Raw genomic sequence first — 19,928 nt, 5'->3', positions numbered from 1 at the left:
CCCAGCACTTTGGGAGGCCGAGTTGGGTGGATCACTTGAGCTCAGGAGTTCAAGACTGGCCTGGGCCACATGATGAAACCCTATCTCTACAAAAAATCCAAAAATGAGTAGGGTGTGGTGGCGTGAGACTGTAGTCCCAGCTACTGGCGACGCTCAGGTGGGAAGATTGCTTGAGCCTGGGAAGCAAAGGTTGCAGTGAGCCAAGATCGTGCCATGGTACTCCAGCCTGGGTGACAGAGCAAGACTGTCTCAAAAAATGAAAGAAAGAAAGAAAATGGACAAATGACATAAAGATATATTTCATTAAAGATGATATACTGATGGTAAATATGTACATGAAAAGGTGTTCAAAATTAATCATTAGGGAAATACAAATTATATCTACCATGAGCTATTACACACATCTATCAGATGTGTGTTCTAAAATCAGTTCTAAAATAAATTAGCTGGGTGTGGTGGTGAGGTAATCCCAGCTACTCCGGAGGCTGAGGCAGGAGAATCGCTTGAACCCGGGAGGCGGAGGTTGCAGTGAGCTGAAATCATGCCATTGCACTCCAGCCTAGGCAACAGAGTGACGTATCATCTCAAAAAAAAAAAAAAAAAAGAAAGAAAGAAAGAAAGAAAGAAAGAAAAGAAAAGAAAAAGAAGTTCTAAAATAAAAATAGTGTCTGAGCACAGTGGCCCATACCTGTAATCCCAACACTTTGGGAGGCTGAGGCAGGAGAATTGCTGAGGCTAGGAGTTCAAGACCAGCCTGAGCAACATAGTGAGACCCTGTCTCTAGAAAAAGAAAAAAAGTCTTTTGCCTGGCATGGTGGCATGTACCTGTAGTTCTAGCTACTTGGGAGGCTGAGGTGGGAGGATCACTTGAGCCCAGGAGTTTGAGGCTCAGGTGAACTATGATTGTGTCACTGCACTTCAGCCTAGGTGACAAAGCAAGGCCTTATCTCTTTAATTAATTAATTAATTAAACAATTAAAATAGTGACAACATCATATATTGGCAAGGATATACAGAAACTGGATGACTCATATATTCTGGTGGAAATGTAAAATGGCATTGGCACTCTGGAAAAGAGTTTGGCCGCTTTTTTGAAAACTAAACATGCAACTGTCATACAGTCCAGCAACTGCACTCCTGTGTGTTTATCCCACAGAAATGAAAACATGTTTACGTGGAAACTTGTACATGAATGTTTATAGCAACTTTATTCATAATACCCCCAAACCGGAAACAACCCAGATGTCCTTCAGTGGGTGAGTGGTTAAACTATAGTACATTCAGATCATGGAATACTACTCAGAAATAAAAAGGAACAAGCTACTGATCCATGCAGTGGCTGGGATGAACCTCCAGAGAATTCTGCTGAGTGAAAACAGACAATCCCAGAAGTTTATGTAATGTTGACTTCATTTATAAAAAATTCCTGAAATGACAAAATGATGCAAGTGGAGGATAGATTAGTGGTTGCCAGGAATTAAGAAGGGATTAGGGGCTGGAAGGAAGTGGGTGTGGCTATGAAAAAGACAATATGGGGAATCCTTGTGGTGATGGAAATGTTCTATATCTTGACTCTATTATCAATGTCAATATTCTGGTTGTGATATTGTACTATAATCTTTTTTTTTTTTTTTTTTTTTTTGAGACAGAGTTTCACCTTTGTCATCCAGGTTGGCGTGCAATGGCATGATCTTGGCTCACTGCAGCCTCCACCTTCTGGATTCAAGTGATTCTCCTGCCTCGACCTCCCATGCAGCTGGGATGACAGGCACCAACCACCATGCCTGGCTAATTTTTTGTATTTTTAATAGAAACGGGTTTTCACCATGTTGGCCAGGCTGGTCTTGAACTCCTGACCTCAGGTGATCTGCCCACCTCGGCCTCCCAAAGTGCTGGGATTACAGGTATGAGCCACCTCACCCAGGCTGTACTATAATTTTGCAAGATCTTACCATTGGGGAAAGTGGGTAAAGGGTATGCATAATCTCTGTATTATTTCTCACAACTACATGTGAATCTATAACTATTTCAAAATCAAAAGTTTAATGGAAAAGATAAGCAATAAGCTGAGAAATAGCTGTAGCAAACACACAAGGCATGAGATTAATACACTTATTTTACAAAAAGCTTCAACAAATCAATATAAAAGTAGTAACAGCCTCCCCCACATGATAGAGAAAGGATATAAACAGATAATTCAGAGAAGAAATACAAATCGCTAGTAAGAATTTGGAAAAAAGAAATGTTTAAATTTAATAGTATTCAAAGAAATACAAACTACAATGATAACACAATACAATTTTTCCCCTAGATTGGCCAAAAAAAACCCTAAATTTAAAAAAATACCCAAAGATACCAAAGTTGCAGGAAACAAACACTCTAGTATACTACATAGGGTATGTAACTGGGTATAACCTTTCTGGAAAACAATTTATTCGTACTAAACATTAAAAATGTTCCTAACCTCTGACCCAGTAAGCCAAATTTAAGGAATCTAACCTAAAGAAAAATCAAAATGTGGTCAAAAATGTATGCACAGTAATGTTCACCCTAGCTTTGTTTGGAATAGAAAAACTTGGAAACAAGCCAACATCTAACAATAGGGAGTGATTAAACAATTTATATATAGTACATACATGCAATGGAATATATTACCATCCAAGAATCATTTTTTTGAAGAACATTTAATGACAGTGGAAAATTTTCAAGATATGCTAAGTAAAAAAAAGAAATATACTAATATGTTGTAAGTGATTTTCCATGGGTCATGAGAGTACAGATTTTTAAGATGTTATTTCTACTTCGCATATTTTAAAATTTATTTTTCTATTTTCTTTCTTTCTTTTTTTTTCCAGACAGAATCTCACTCTGTCACCCAGGATGCAGTGTAGTGGTGCGATCTCGGCTCATTGCAACCTCCGCCTCCCTAACTCAAGTGATTCTTGTGTCTCAGCCTCCCTAGTAGCTGGGACATGCATGCCTGCGTGACCACGTCCGGCTAATTTTTGTATTTTTAGAAGGGACAGGGTTTCACCATGTTGGCCAGGCTGGTCTCAAACTTCTGACCTCAAGTGAGGTCGCCTGCCTCGAACTCCCAAAGTGCTGGGATTACAGGCGTAAGCCACTGCGCCTGGCCTCAGAATTTCTATAATGAGTTTTGGGTTTTTTTGTTTGTTTTACTCATAATACAAGTATTATGTTAACGTTTTAATTAAATATAAAAACACAAAATTAATGTTTTCTGTGGTTTTTAAAAATTGGCCGTAATCTTAATTCTGTATCTTTGTTTTGCATATTACCTTCACACCATTATTTCGCCATGAAATTTTTAATATATACTGAAAGCCTGAAAATATATTTACTACCTAGATTCTATAATGAACATTCTGCTATATTTACTTTACCATATATACATCAATTCATCTTTTTTTTTTTTGAGACTGAGTCTGGCTCTGTCGCCCAGGCTGGAGTGCAGTGGCCGGATCTCAGCTCACTGCAAGCTCCGCCTCCCGGGTTTACGCCATTCTCCTGCCTCAGCCTCCGGAGTAGCTGGGACCACAGGCGCACGCCACCTCGCCCGGCTAGTTTTTTGTATTTTTTAGTAGAGACGGGGTTTCACCGTGTTAGCCAGGATGGTCTCGATCTCCTGACCTTGTGATCCGCCCGTCTCAGCCTCCCAAAGTGCTGGGATTACAGGCTTGAGCCACCGCGCCCGGCTAATTCATCTTTTTTATGCATGTCAAAATAAAGTGCAGAAATCAGTGCACTTCATCTCTAAATGCCTCAGCATGTATATCATTAATAACAGTTCTATATATTTTTTATTTTTGTAGTGTACACACAGTGAAATACACAAATCTTATGTGTGTGGTAAATGCACCTGATAGCAATAACTTAGGGGTACCCTGAAAATGACCCTGTATGGCAGACACACCTGAATGTGTGTTCTGAGCTAGGGAATCTGGGGGTGGCCAACCTGGAGATTTGTTCCTTATGTATGAGGAATATCTGAGCCCCAGTCCCACCCTGTGGAAGACAGCCCATACGGCAGATTGAGTCTCTGAGTTCTGGGCTGAATGAAGGTTGCCAGGTGGAGGTTGTGACGGTGCTAAGTGGAAATGCTGTATCAACTGCATGCCATTTGCAAGCAGTTGCAGTTCTTTTGCCTGCCCCACCACCACTGCACTCTCTCCCCTGCATGTAAGCCCCCAGTAAAACTCTGTGTCACATTTGGTGGCTCTGGGTCTCTTCTTTGGCCTCTTGAACCTGGTGCCATCGTCACTGGAGTTGATAGGGGTTAGCACAACAACATGTAAATTTTTTTTTTTTTTTTTTGAGACGGAGTCTCATTCAGTTGCCCAGGCTGGAGTGCAGTGGTGCAATCTCAGCTCACTGCAGCCTCTGTCTCCCGGGTTCAAGCAATTCTCCTGCCTCTGCCTCCCAAGTAACTGGGACTACAGGCACGGGCCATCATGCCAGGCTAATTTTTTGTATTTTTAATAGAGGCGAGGTTTCACCATGTTGACCAGGCTAGTCTCGAACTCCTGACCTCAGGTGATCTGCCTGCCTCGGCCTCCCAAAGTTTTGGGATTACAGGCATAAGCCACTGCACCTGGCCAAATTTTGACAAATGCATACACACGTGTAATCCACACTCAAATTAAGAGATAGAATAATTCCATCTTCAGGCAGTTCCCTCATGCCTCTTTTCAATCAGTCCCCATTCCCATGCTTGCAGAGGCTTGTTGTTAAATTTCATATAAATGGATGTGGGATGTACACTTTTGTGTCTGGCTTGGTTTTGCTCAGCATGATGTTTCTGAGGTTCTTCTGGGTGGTGCTTATCAGTAATTCACTGATTTTTATCGTTGGGTAGTATTCTGTTGTATGGATATGCTGCCATTTTTTTTTCATACATCTGTTTTTGGACATTTGAGACAACTCAGTTGTCTCGGTTTTGGGCTATTACAAACAAAGTTGCTATAAACTTTCTTGTACAAGTCTTTTTGTGAATGTATTTTACTTTTGTTGGGTCAACATCATGGCATAGAATGGCTGGGTCTGGCTGGGCGCAGTGGCTCACACCTATGATCACAGCACTTTGGGAGGTCAAGGCAGGTGGATCACTTGAGCCCAGGAGTTTAAGACCAGCCTAGGCAATATAGCAAGACCCTGTCTCTACTAAAAATACAAAGAAATAATAGCTGGGTGTGGTGGTGCACAGCTGTGGTGGTCCCAGCTGCTTGGGAGGCTGAGGTGAGAGGATCGCTTGAGCCCCTGGGGGTCAGAGGGGAGTTGGGGTGGGGACATGCAAAGATTGCAGTGAGCTGAGATCGTGCCACTGCACTCCAGCCTGGGTGACCTAATGAGACCCTGTCTCAAAATAAAAGAAAAAAAAAGAAAGAAAAAAGAAAAGAAAAAAATTTTGCTAGGTTGTAAGGTATGTATACAATTCTAAAATTAAAAATTGCCAGAATGTTTCCCTAGGAGGTTGTACCATTTTCCATGCCCACCAGCTAATACATAGCACTCTGATTGCTCCACATCCTCACCAACTTTTGGTGTTGTCCGTCTCCTTAACTTTCACCACTTTAGTGAGTGAGTGATAACCCATTGTGGGTTTCATTTGCATTTCCCTGATAATTCATGATGTTGGGTACTTTTTCACATGCTTATGAATTTTGACAAATGTATACACATGTGTAATCCACACTCCAGTAAAGAGATAGAATAATTCCATCCCCCCAGGCAGTTCTCTTGTGCCTCTTTCCAATTAGTCCCCATTCCTGTGCCTATAGGAGCTCTTCTTTTGTCGTCTGTTCAAATATTTTGCCGATTTTGAAATTGTTTTTTTTTTCTTATTGAATTTAGAGCATTTAACTTTTCATATGACAATAAACTTTACATACTATCCCCATTTGTATGCACAGTAATTGTTTTCTCTTCTTTTCAATAAATATTATAACATCCCTTCCTGTACCTTTTTCCTCCTAGAAAGCTAGAAACTGCATTTTAAAGTGTCAGAAGCCTCTTTCCATTCTGAGACAGTTTTAAGAATTCTCATTTTTGGTGGCTGCTGATCAAATTTGGCAAAATTTTGTCTGTCACTATAAAATCTCAAGGGACACCTCAAGTCCAAATCGTGCTTCAGTCTGCTGTCTTGAAACAGCGGAAAATAAACCTCCTTAAACTTTGTAGCCCCACCCAATACCTACTCCAGTGGTTGGTATGGTGGTCAGTGTCTGCTCTTGACCAGGTGGGAAGTGGCTCATGCCTGTAATCTAGCACTTTGGGAGGCCGAGGTGGGTGAATCACCTGAGAGCAGGAGTTTGAGACCAGCTTGGTCAATGTGGTGAAACCCCATCTCTACTGAAAAAAAAAAAAAAAATACCGAGGCATGGTGGCAAACACCTACAATCCCAGCTACTTGGGAGGCTGAGGCAGAAGAATCACTTGAACCTGGGAGGTGGAGGTTGCAGTGAGCCGAGATCGTGCCACGGCACGCCAGCCTGGCGACAGAGTGAGATTCCGTCTCATAAAAAAAAAAAAAAAAAAATCTCTCTCTATATATCTTTATATATCTGCTCTCGTTTACCATTTTCTGGAGTGTGGTCCATTTCCTAAAAACCAATCTGTCGAGAAGTTTGACTCCACAATGTCAACAGAACCATGGGTTTATCCTCTTGTTTAAGACTCCTCACTGCAGAAACTCCATATTTCTGCCCCGCTTTGCCTGCTAAGGAATTGAATGGCAACAGCTTGGAGCTGCTAAGGAGCAGTAAGGACTGTGCCAGGAACCAAAATGACGGAGGTCAGAGAGACTTTCAGAGGCCAGTCAAGTCAGGTAAGCATCTGCAGAATATGAATAGGGTTCAAGGAAGCCAGCAAAGACAGGGGGATCTAGAGTGCTGAAGTGTGGGCAGCCAGACTCAGGCACTCTGCTGCCTTAGACAATCCGTGGAGCTCCAAGTGGTGAGCACGCCCACAGCCTCTTCTGGGAAAGTGGGCCCAGGCAGTTCTTTCTGCACAGTTGAGGGGGCCTATAAATTAAAGCAGGAGCCCCCTCACCAGATGATTGAAGCATAGGTTGGTGTCCAAGCCAGAACCTGACCAATCAGGGAGCTTCCCAGTGTTGGTGACCAACCAGCTTAGGCAGCTAATTTTTGCCTGGGTCATGCAGAGAACAGCAGAGTGAACTGAATGCCTGTGGCCCTGGAGCTGCCATCATGTTTAGGTGACAGAGGAACCTTGGTTGCAGTTGTGCAAAACACCTGTTGTATGGTCTGGATGGGGCTTGGATGGTACTGTGGTGTTCCTGATTTCCCCCTGCCATTTGAATTCTAACGATGAAGTTTGGAACACTGGCCAGAGGTGACAGGGGGCACCTGACTTATGTATCTGGAAAGTGAATGCTCAGTCAGTGAACTTCTTGCCAGAACTGGTCTGAGAGGGTGGGTGGATCGGAGGCAACAGGCGGTGACTGCCATCTGTTCCTGGTTAGAACAGAGAAGTGAGGGTGTGGGGCGGCAGGAAGTTGGGCAGCCCTCAAAAGGAGAGGCCAGCAATCTCCAGAGACTCAGAGAAGACAAGCAAAACCCAAGACAGCCAGCATCTCTGTGGACATCCATAAGCACTGGAACAGAAAAATCTGGCTCTGTAGCCTGCCCTAGCCCTGCCCCATCAGCAGCTTAAAAATACTTCCTTCCATATATATGCTCAGGACCCTGAAGCGCAAAGCCTAGAGCTGTGTTGTCCAATATGATATCCACCTGTGTCTCTTTACACTTAAATTAATTAAATATAATTACAAACTTCATTCCTAGGCCAGGTGCAGTGGCTCACGCTGGTAATCCCAGCACTTTAGGAGACCAAGGCGGGTGGATCACTTGAGGTCAGGAGTTTGAGACCAGCCTGGCCAATGTGGTGAAACCCCTTCTCTACTAAAAATACAAAAATTAGCTGAGTGTGGTGGTATGCACCTGTAATCCCAGCTACTTGGGAGGCTAAAGCAGGAGAATCACTTGAACCAAGAGGTAGAGGTTGCAGTGAGCCAAGATCGCGCCATTGCACTCCAGCCTGGGTGACAGAATGAGACTCCATCTAAAAAAAAAAAAAAAAAAAAAGAGCTCCATTCCTTAGTCTCACTAGCTGCACTGCAAGTGCTCTGTGGCCAGATGCAGTGGCTCATGCCTGTAATCCCAGCACTTTCCCAGCACTCTGGGAAGCTATGGTGGGAGTATTGCTTGAGCTCAGCCTGAATAACCTAGTAAGACCCTGTTTCTACAAAAAATAAATTAATTAAAAAAAATCAGCCAGGCAGTTACTCGAGAGGCTGAGGTGAGAGAATCATATTTGCCCAGAAGATAGAGGCTGCAGTGAGCTAAGATCACTTCACTGCTCTACGGCCTGGGCAAAAGAGCAAGACCCTGTCTCTAAAAATTAATTAAGAAAATACATGAACATTATAGCGGGAAAAACAAGGGCTATTTTCTACTTTTTTCACGTCCTCAACCTGCTGGGACCATGTGTGGTCCATTGATAAGCAGTTGATGAACCTCCTCTTTTGCTCCCTGCCTGATAACTCCACTCCCCCTGCAGACTTCTCATGAGGAAGCCAGAGGGACGGCTACCCCTCCTTCCTGGGCCCCAGAGCCTGGAACTGGGGCATTGTTCTTTGTTCCACATTATTGCTTCCATGGCTCCTCCCTCCTCCTTCAAAGAGGCATGAGTGCCTCTTCGTTGCTGCAACTGGCCTCTGCATGAATGAGGACTAGCTTTGATTAATTTTTTTTTTCTAATATTATTCCTATTATCATTCTCAGCAATGTCAACAATCTCAAGAATGAACTGTCCAATACCTCAACTTCTCAGTTCTGCAACCTCCTCATGTCCAGTGAAGGTCAGCTCCTCTATCCTATGAGATACCGGCTCCCATGGTCACATCCTTGACCTTCTCACCATCTTCTCACCTTGACCTTCTTGATGTTCCCACCCCAGCAACCCTTCAGCCCTAGCACATGTCCATCTGTTGACCTTCCCCACCTTCTCACTATCAATGCGGACTCACTTCCTTCCCTAGCCAGCTTAGAACTCATGGTCCATCCTTACAGTCTTCTAAATGCCCTATTCTCCACGGCCTGCACTTTACTCATTAGAATCATCTGGCTAGTTAACGCAATTGTCTGCCTCCTTGGTGCCTGCACTCAAGCTGCTGAGCCATGATGATGGGCCTCCCCTTAACATCATGCTCACTGGTCTCAAATAAGTGGGCATTTAGCTCTCCCATGCCTCCCTGGTGTAGTAGTTTCCCGCCCCCAAAACAACTCTCATGCCTCCTATCTCTCAAACTTCCCACTCCCATTCTGCCCTTCTGTGCCCCCATCTCCCACTGATGACCTTGCTTCACATTTCCTTTAAAAGCCAACATGAACTCTCCCATCTTCCCTCCACCGAATCTGCCCACCTACCTGTACCTACAGTCTTTCTCCTACTCTCCTGTTATGAAGGATGAAGCGTCCTGTCCTTTTCCAAAGGTCAAACTTCTATTTATGTGCTAGAACCCATGCCTCTGAATTTCTCCAAGATTCTCCCCCTCTCGGCCGGGCACAGGGGCTCATGCCTGTAATCCCAGCACTTTGGAGGCCGAGGTGGGCGGATCATGAGGTCAGGAGTTTGAGACCAGCCTGACCAATATGGTGAAACCCCATCTCTACTAAAAATACAAAAATCAGCCAGGTGTGGTGGCATGTGCCTGTAATCCCAGCTACTCAGGAGGCTGAGGCAGGAGAATCGCTTGAACCCAGGAGGTGGAGGTTGCAGTGAGCCGAGATTGGGCCACTGCACTCTAGCCTCGGTGACAGAGTGAGACTCTGTCTCAAAAAAAAAAAAAAAAAAAGATTCTCCCCCTCTCTCCTCTATCGTCGATGCATCCCTCTCTACTGGATCATTCCTATCAGCATGCACGGATGTCCTGTATCTCCTGACACTCTGGGAGGTGGAGAGTAGAGAGAGGTAGTTAGTCCAAGGTGACACAGGCTTCCTAGCTCTAGCCTAGGATGGTACCACCAACTGTGTTGCCTCTTCCTATTTTTCAGGCATTGAAAGGAGCTGCTGTTGATCTTTCACAACATCTAGTGTCCCTCTCTCCAGAAGCAGAGATCCATTATCCTTGTTCCTGAGGTTCAAAACATTTTTGTTGCAAGACATCTGTTCCCAGGGACTATGGAGAGACTGGTTTTGTCAGAGGCTTGGAAGTCTGGAGAACTGCAGAGATGAGTGGGAGGACCGTGCTGGGCCTGAGAGCTGGATTCTTGAGAAAAGGTGTGAAATTAATCAAGCCAAGATTTGGGTGAGATGAATCTTGCTGCAGTTCGTTGTAGGCTGCATAAGACCTAAAAATTGAGGAAACAGCTTCATACTTTAGACCAGGAAGCTACGGGTTCTAATACCAGCTGGTGCCTTCCTGGCTGTGTGACTTTGAGCAACTTAACATAATGTCTCTGAACATCAGTTTCTTCATCTGGAAAGTGGAAATCATAATAGCTACTTCAAGTAGAATTCTGCTGTGAGAATTACATGAGATCATGTGTGTCAAGTTCTGGGCACATAAGGGGCACTCAAGACAGATTAGTTTTATCTACACATCCTTATTGAGCCAGTTGGATTACCCAGGCAATTGTAGGTGTGTATAGACCAGGTTATCGGTCTACACTTTGAGACCTCAGAAAGTCGTTTTGCAAATTCTCCATCAAAACACTCCTGCCTCGCTAGAGAGGCTACTATTTCTCCCACGTTGACCCTTCCTACTGCCACTGCAGAGTTTTGGCAGGGCAATGCTTTATTTTGTGTTCAAAATAGATGTAAATACAGGCCCCAGGGCAATGAGGGAAATAATACAACAAACTATCGACTAAGACTGTCAAAGTCATTTAGTCCGCATCACTGTTTTTGTAGGACACAGAGGTGACTTGGCGACTACCCAGCTAGTTAGTTTCAGAGTTAGGATGAGAATCCAGGTCTCCTGACTCCTGAGCGCCTCACCAAAATGTGTAACACCTGCAGAAGGCCATCAGCAAGATTTAGGATACTCCCAGAGGGCAAATCCATTGCTTTTTATAACCAAGATAGTCCATGGAATGTATCATGACTGTGGTGGTTGATACAAATAAATTATTTAATGGATACAATGTATATTATTCAGGTGATGGTTACACTTAAAGGCCCAGACTTTACCACTATGTAATATATCCATGTAACAAAACTGCACTTGTATCCCTTACATTTATAAACAAACAAACAAAAAACAACAGAGTGGATTTTGCTGATGTAAATTTTTAAGGGGAAGGGAGGAAAACTTCTAAGAAGCTTGTCTTAATTACCAAGGGCCATTGAAAATTTTGTTTTCTCCTTGTTACAAAAAATATTTGGGTTGCCTGGGCTTCTTTACCATACTTTTTAAAAAAATAGAAATTTTCACTTTCCACTGCTCTTTCCCACCTGGTATGGTTTGGATATGTGTACCCTCCAAATCTCATGTTGAAACGTGATCCCCATTGTTAGAGGTGGAGCCTGATGGGAGGTGTTTGGGTGGGGCAGATCCCTCATGAGTGGCTTGGTGCCATCCCCATGGTAGTGAGTGAGTTCTTGCTCTGAGTTCACTCAGAGATCTGGTTGTTTAGAAGAGCAAGGCATCCCCCCCTCTCTCTCTTGCTCCCTTACTTACAATGTGACGGACCTGTTCCTGTTTCACCTCCACCATGAGTAAAAGTTCCCTGAGGAGGCCGGGCGTGGTGGCTCAAGTCTGTAATCCCAGCACTTTGGGAGGCCGAGACAGGCGGATCACGAGGTCAGGAGATCGAGGCCATCCTGGCTAACACGGTGAAACCCCGTCTTTACCAAAAAAATACAAAAAATTAGCCGGGCGTGGTGGCGGGCGCCTGTAGTCCCAGCTACTCAGGAGGCTGAGGCAGGAGAATGGCCTAAACCCTGGAGGCGGAGCTTGCGATGAGCTGAGATCTGGCCACTGCACTCTAGCCTGGGCGACAGAGCGAGACTCTGTCTCAGAAAAAAAAAAAAAAAAAAAAAAAACTTCCCTGAGGACTCACCAGATGCCGAGCAGATATCGGGACTACACTTAATGTACAGCCTGCAGAACCATGAGCCAATTAAAACTCTTTTCTTTTTTTGAGATGGAGTCTTGCTTGCACTGTTGCTGAGGCTGGAGTGCAGTGGTGCAATCACAGCTCACTGCAGTCGTGACCTCCTAGGCTCAAGCGATTCTCCCACCTCAGCCTCCCAAGTAGCCAGGACTGCAGGTGCACATCACCACACCTAGCTAATTTTTGTATTTTTTGTAGAGACAGGGTCTCACCATGTTGCTTAGGCTGGTCTCTAACTCCTAGGCTCAAGAGATCTGCCTGCCTCAGCCTCCCAAAGTATTGGGATTACAGGCATGAGCCACCATACCCAGCCAGGCATTTCTTTAGAGTGAGGTAAGAACTGACTGACACACCATCTTTCCATCATCTCACAGCCTGTGAGATACACAGGTAGCTATTATCATCCCGTTTCTACAAGAGGTGTAAAAGACATGTTGACCCAGATATGAATTCCGCTTGCCACTTGTGTGATATTGGGCAGGTCAGTTAACCTCTTTGAGCCTCACTTTTTTGTTTAAGTGAGTATGGCCATATTAGCTGTGGCTATTGAGTTTAATGCAGCATTTCCCAAACTTCCCTCATGATGAGAATCCTCTGGGTATTGTTAAAATCACAAATTCCTGGGCCCTAGTCCAGGGCTACTGAACTAGAATTCCCAGGGATGAGGCCTGGCAGTCTGACAGGCCCCAGGGATTATCAGGGAAATTTGGGAAACACTAGGTTGATTTTTATAAAGCATTTATTGTTGTGTCTGGCACTAAGCAGCCAATATTGAGCGCTTAGATGGGTTCAGTCTTTGAAATGTGGATAATAATGATTACCAGATAGGGTTATGATGAAACACAAGAATAATAACGTATAGTGCCTGGCAAACAGTAAGTTGTAAGTATCTGTTGGAGTCCTCACTTCATTGCACTCATCAGGACTCCCAGGATGGGATGGGATCACCTGGAGGTTCGCTGGTTCTCTGTCCTGGCTCTATCCAAGTGCTGTGCCTCCTCAACTCCAGGCCTCCATCCTCTAGCCCAGCACCTCCCATGGGAAGATTCTTGTTTTCTAGATTTCAGGCAGCAAGCCTCATTTGACCAATTTGGGTTTCAGGTCCTTCCTTGTACCAGTCACTGTGGTTAGGATTTGGACTAGGCTGATTGGCCAGGACAAAATAACTTGCTTACCTAAGACCCAGAGGGATGGGGGCCAGCCCATCTGAACTTCAGGAGTGGAGAATGGTCCATATCCATGTGAGTCTTTCCAATGGTCCATTGGAGTTGTTGCTAGGCCAAGAAAAACGGATGGTTGGCAGGCAGCCCCACGGACGTTCCCTGCATCAGCTCCCCAGTTCACAGTCAGCCAGCAGCCTCCAGATGCCTCAGTGACTCCGGAGCTTCTGGCAATCTCTCCTCTGCTAGTGCGACCACCGCCAGACTTGAGGGTCTCAGTCGGATGACCCAGCCTTTGACCTACCCTCATCGGTGCAACCATCTCCAGCCCCCTCCTTGGCCTGTTCACCCTTGGGCCGGCCTGTCCCAGGGGCCTGTCCAAGGGCTGGACCAGGGACTTAGAGCTGCTGTTGTCCAAAGCTGCTTATTAGAGACCCACTGTGGGAATTCTTCCAACCATGAACAATGAGTTTCTAAACCAGGATAAAAACAGCCTTTGCAAGTCAGCAAATGAGACAAACTGAATTGCTCAACCCCCCTTCCCTCATCTGCCTGGTACTTTGAACACAGTGGCTAAGAACAAGGTCTCTGGAGTCAGAAGGATGTCGTTTTGAGGCCCTTCACTTACTAGCTGGGCTAGTTGTCTCACTTCTGAGCCTCGGTTTCCTCTGTGAAATCCGCAAAGATTAGAGGAGGCAATGGATGGAAAGCACGTGACACACAGTAGCTCATAATCAAGAAGCATCGTCATTACTGTCCTCTCCAGGCACTGGTCTGCACCAGGAAACACGCAGCCCTTCAGTGGTGATCAGTGTCAGATAGGACAATGTCAGGGAGCCAAATTTTCCACTGTGAATAGCAAGAACCTATGATGCATTCCAAAGCCACCTAAAACACATACCTGGCCATGGCACTCACTATATCCTGTTCACTCAAGGCTCAGCTGTTTCCTTCCTGGAAGACACACTGCATGGTGTGTCTTCTCACTGCAGCTGGCCTCCCCCCACCCAAACAGTACAGCTGTGTGTGAGACGGTGCAGAAGCCCACGGATGGGAGTCCTGGTTTCCAGGCTTGGCTGTCACTCCCCTGCAGTGAAACCTTGGGCACGTCACTTGCCTTCTCTGGGCTTCGATTTCCTCTTTGGTCAAATAAGAGGGTTGCACGGGGTGACTTAGAAACCTAAGTCCTTCTATCTCAGGGGTCTGTCCTATGGCATTTACTAGCACACTGAGTGGTGAAACTTCCCTCGCTGAAGCCGTGATGGTCAGGGTGAGGAACCACTCCAACACACCTCACTCACACAAGTGGTCTGATCTGGGAAGCAGGAGTCAGGATGTGGGAGGCACTTATGGTACAGGCAAGAGGGCCGGCTCTGGAATTGCACACCTGGTTAGTTCCTGATGGTGCTCTTCTTCCTGGCTGTATGGCCTTGGGCATTACCCTCTAAGCCACTGTGTAGCAAGGGTAACAGCATCTACCTAAGGTGGCTGTGATGACTCGGTAAGATTAATGAGATGCTGCATTTGAAGCAAAGGGCCTAGAACATAGCAAGAGCTCAGGAAAAGCCAGCCCGGCCCCACTCTCCTCTTTGTCTGAGCTTTCTGTGCCACTCGTAAGTTCCATGAAATGCAAATAGCCCCAGATGGGCCTGGGTTGCATGCTGATTCCACTTTTTCCAAGTGACTTGACCTGTTTTCCTTATCTGTTAAATGGGCATAATACGATCTTCCTCAAGGGTTAACACGAATGCTTGGCATGATCAATACAGAAAGGGTTCTCCTCCCCGAGGCCCATTAACATCAACCTGTTCACCACCTTCCCTTTTTCCTTACATTTTTTAGTTCTTTCTTTGTGAGACAGGTCCTCAGCCTGTCGTCCAGGCTGGAGTGCAGTGGGGTGATCATGACCCACTGCAGCCTCAACTTCCCTTGCTCAAGTGGACTACAGGCATGCACCACCACGCCTGGCTAATTTCTGTATTTTTTGTAGAGACGGGATCTCTTTCTGTTGCCCACGTGGGTCTCAAGCAGTGCATCCGCCTTGGCCTCCCAAGGTGCTGGGATTATAGGCATGAGCCACCGTGCCTGGCCTATGGTATTTATTGCTGTATCTGTTAGTCACCTGATCCTTAAAGGCCCCATGGAGGGAAGTCAGGGCCAGAAAACCTGAGGCCAGACCAGAGTATCTCTCAATTTCACCCCACTTCCATGTTCTTTCACTCTGAGAGGCACAAGAACATGCTTGCCTAGTTCATTCTCACAGCCCAGGTGCTTATTAGCACAGCACTTGGCCCAGAGGAGGTCACTTCTCCATCCCATCCATCCCATGCTTGGAACCACAGGCAGCTTGCTCCAAAGGGCAGTAGGTGCCAGGGTACCACCCAGAGGGTCAGGTGGGTCACAGACTCTTCTGGAAACACTTTACACTGCTGGAATCACACGATAACTATAAGACATTGTAAGGAATTAGGGCTTGTTGTGGGTTCAAGGCTGTAAAGAATGAATACATAAGAATGAGTATATGTGAACATGTATAAACAACCACAGTAAATTGGCTTAACTCTTCTGGAAAACATGGAACCTTGTACATGAGCCTCATAAATGTTTTCAGCTTTTGGTCCAATGACTGTACTACTTCTAAGAGTTTGTACTAAGAAATCCACAAAAAGTATGAATAAGTAGTAATATAACAATATCCACTCTAGGGGTAAGTTGGACATAACGAAAACATCTAACCATTTGGTTAGAATTAAGTGAATCAGAATATAGTTGATGGACTACTATGTAGCCATTTAAGATACATGCTTTTGAAAATTAAAGGTACAAGGAAATGATTCTAATACTGTTAAGTAAAGTAACAAAATAAAACACCATATGTAAACCTCTGGGTTTGTGAAATAATTTGTTTTATAAACATTCCTGAGTTTTCAACCATACATTCTTTTTACAATACGACAAACAAAACAATGAAAGATATTCAAAACAAGGTTCCAAGGTTAGCCCAACTTGATTGTTTGGGTACTTGTTTTTTTAGTAACTCTGTAACTTTTTTAAAGGAAGCTTTTAATGAAGATACACCACTGAGTCTTGCTTTAAGACCAAAAATATCCAAACTTAGTATCACATTATATATATATCTCATAAGAAAAGCTATTCTGTCAGGTAACAAAAATGAAGCTTCCCCCTCACCTAGCAGTTCATCTGGAATGCATCTTGACAAGATCAATGGCCTGTTGGACTCAAAGAAGCCATCCCCAAAAAAATTGTATAAAAAGATTTATTGAAATTTATCAATGACAAACAGACATAAAACTCAAAGTTTGGCTCTTCTGAGGGGCAGGAGAAAAACTGGTGCAGATGTTCTTTTATACAGATGAAACATGGGTTCAGAAATTACACGTCACTTCTAAAGCAACCAGAAGAGGGACACGAAAGCAAACCTGTACATTCACTAGGAATTTGCAGTCATTTCAGATTTCCACTAGGTAAGAAAATACAATTTTGCGTTAGTTTTTCCGTGCTCGGGTGTATGAAAAAAAAACCCAGCCGACATGCAGCAACGTCTCCAGCGCTTAGGACTGTAAAAACGTTCTAAGCACAGAAGTACATGTGGAAGAATTCTCTCATCATTTTTGTAAAACAAAGCGTTCTAATATTTTACAGAACAAGATAGGACAGTATTTTTTTTTTTTCTTTTAAAGAAGTTGAAGTTTGAGGGTGTGTTTCTTCTCTTTTAATTTTAATTACCAAATCCATTTTCCTTATAACTTACAAGCCTGCCGTTTTCAGCTCTCTGGCTCATAAGCTCTCAAGAGTAACATCAGAGTCCTCTTTGTAGAGCGAAGCCCACCACCATCTGTGAAGGGGGAAAAGGGATGAGAGATGGGGAATGTCCCCAGACCAGTGCCAAAATACGCCTTTAGGTTGCTATTTACAAACCAGGGCGTTGGATGCCTCTAGCAGGCCCGAGAAAAGCAGGTATCACGTGAACCAAAGCAAAAAAACATGGCTGGTGCTCAGCCCCTCCTGGGCATTGAGAAACCAAACTGAGACCAGCCACAGCCTTCCACCCAACCCAAGAGACTTGGGAAATACCAGGAAACGTAAGAGAACTCCAAACCATCCTCTTTGAGAGTCAGGAACAAATGCTCACTTAGTGTGTACTTAGCTATCGCATTTACAGGGACAAAAACCGGACACAAAGAAAAAGTAGGGGGAAAAAATAAAGAGTGGCAGTAAAAATAGTATTTTATTCCACCCCCACCCGCCCTCCCTCCCCCCGCAACCCCCAGTACACTTTTCCCCTCTCGTTCCCACAGCAACGTTACAATCAGAAAAAAATATGTTTCAGGGGGCAGGATTGGAGGAGGGGGAGGGGATATGGGTAAAAACAGTCAAATCACAATAGGAATTTTTCAAAATAGGTTATTCCACTTAGTCATCATCTTCTCCCTCATCTTCAGGTTCTCGTTTTCGCTTCTGACCCCTTTCTTCTTCTGGAAGAGCAAGAAAGTGGCATTTAGATTAGTTATGAATCCCACCTCTTTAACTCAACCCACCCAATGAGAAGCCACGGGGCCCACGACTACCAAGCTGTGCCATCCTTGGAAACCAAGGCAAGACATCTGCACAGCTGGAGGGGGAACCTGAGGCCTCTGACAGGAGTGTCCTGCCCACTGCCAGGGGACTCAGAGCCTCAGCGATCTAAGGCCAAAGTAAAAGGGCCAGGCTGCTACCAGTTGAGAGTAAAAAGGCTGCCATACCACCAAGCTCTTCTTCATCTTCCTCGTCATCTACCTCTCCATCATTATAACCTTCTTCATCCTCCTAGGAGAAAAGACGGACACCAGAACATTAGAAACGCCCCGCCTTGAGACACGCTGAGGAAGCCACACAGAGCACAAAAAGGCCGGGGTCACCCCCAGCCTCTCAGAGCCCCCACCAAGACTTGGCATCTCGGGAGGAATGTAAAGCAAAGGTTCTTAATTTATTTTGGATCAAGGACCCATTGGGGAATCTGCAGAAAGCTTTGAACTCCTTCTCCAGAAAATGTCCGCATCATTTATAATATTTGCAAGCAGTTTCAGGGGGTGATAGATTCCAGCACCCAGGTTAAGAACTCCCATCTGAAGTCCCTGTAAGGCAGGCAGCTTTCCAGTCTGCGCGTTCTCTGAGGAGAGCAAGTTCCCGAGCAGACTCCCTGCCGTGCAAAGTAGGCCATCCTTTCTTGCATCTGTCCTCAATCTAGTTTTGGCTTCAAGGGAAGACCCCAGTTTCAGCAAATCCAGATTCTGTGGGCAAGTCCAATGTCACCCGATCCAGTCCCTTCCCTAGCTTGCAAACTTGGACCACCTGGAAGGGATGGGGAAGATAAATTCAAGACCCCCCTGAGGACATCATTGCCAACCAGCTTGAGGTTCAGCAAGGTATACGACTTTCCTTCTCAACACAGGACCGTGGCTTTCCTCTGCTCCTGAAAGTATATGCAAGCTGAACCTCTGCTTGTTAAACCCAGTTCCTGAAGTTTAAGAACTTGGTGACAGACTTCTTTTTTGTCAAGGGAAATAGTCTTTTAAAATGTCACCAAAGAGTTCCCTCATCAGTCTGTTTGCTAAGGTTCTGGGTTTTTCTGCATGTATAAGCTCTCCTTTACTGGAAGTTGGAAATATGCAGATGGTCAGTGAGATTATTAAAAAAAAAAAAAAAAAAAAAAAAAAACCCCACAATCTTCCCCGCCCTGCACCGCCGCCAAACCCCACATGCAGCACTTCTGTGACAGGAAGGGGAAGACGAAACAGCTATTAGCCAATACAACTTACTGCCCTGTTCTAGGGAAACCTGTTTTACTAAGACTTTATTTTTAAAATACAATATTCTTTAGAGATGAGCCTAGGAGTCTAGACCTAGGGAGAAGACAAAGCCAGCAGCACAACTAAACAGAAACCAAGTTCATCTCACCAGCTTTTTTTTTTTGGACTGAGTCTCGTTCTATTGCCCAGGCTGGAGTGCAGTGGTGCCATCTCGGCTCACTGCAACCTCTGCCTCCCGGGTTCAAGCGATTCTCGTGCCCCAGCCTCCTGCGTAGCTGGAATTACAGGTGTCCGTCAACATGCCTGGCTAATTTTTATATTTTTAGTAGAGAAGGAGTCTCGCCATGTTGCCTAGACTGGTCTCGAACTCCTGACCTCAAACGATCTGCTCACCTCGGCCTCCCAAAGTGTTAGGATTACAGGCATAAGCCACCGTGCCTGGCCTCCGCTTTTCTATTGTCATTGGCCTGTGTCTCTCAAGCCTGGGCCGGCTGGCTGAAACTGGAAGACACTATCTGAGTGAGTCCGTGTGGCAAGCGGATGTGTCTGCATCCTCCATTGAGGGAGACAGGAAACTGCGGGGGGAGTTGGGAGGGGACACAGGTACCTTGTCCATGCTATTGTCACTTTAAAACTCTCTAGGTCTAACTTCTGCAATTAGCAAGAGTTGATTTAGAATTCTGAGCAAGTTATAGAAAATGACTCTGCTACAGAGAGGCTCAGAACACACAAACACAAAACCCAACACAGTGCCAGGAACCTGGAGGAGGGTGTGAACGCCTACAATAAGCAGTCAGACA

General features: G+C 45.0%; 1 protein-coding gene across 1 annotated transcript in view; it reads right to left on the bottom strand.

Annotated features, from left to right (window-relative positions):
- Nucleotides 1–16,577: 16,577 nt before the first annotated feature.
- Nucleotides 16,578–19,928, bottom strand: part of ANP32A (acidic nuclear phosphoprotein 32 family member A) — a 40,740-nt gene continuing 37,389 nt past the window's right edge. Inside the window, exons 6-7 of the mRNA XM_003901119.3 lie at nucleotides 18,082–18,145; nucleotides 16,578–17,814 (exon numbers count right to left, since the gene is read on the bottom strand). Of these exons, the coding sequence (XP_003901168.1) occupies nucleotides 17,753–17,814; nucleotides 18,082–18,145 (126 nt within the window). The 3' untranslated portion in view covers nucleotides 16,578–17,752. The remainder of the gene's footprint in view (nucleotides 17,815–18,081; nucleotides 18,146–19,928) is intronic.

This window comes from Papio anubis, chromosome 7 (assembly GCF_008728515.1).
Source record: "Papio anubis isolate 15944 chromosome 7, Panubis1.0, whole genome shotgun sequence".
Lineage (NCBI taxonomy): Eukaryota > Metazoa > Chordata > Mammalia > Primates > Cercopithecidae > Papio > Papio anubis.
The sequence above is the reverse complement of the archived record's forward strand: the minus strand, read 5'-3'. Positions and strand labels throughout refer to the sequence as shown.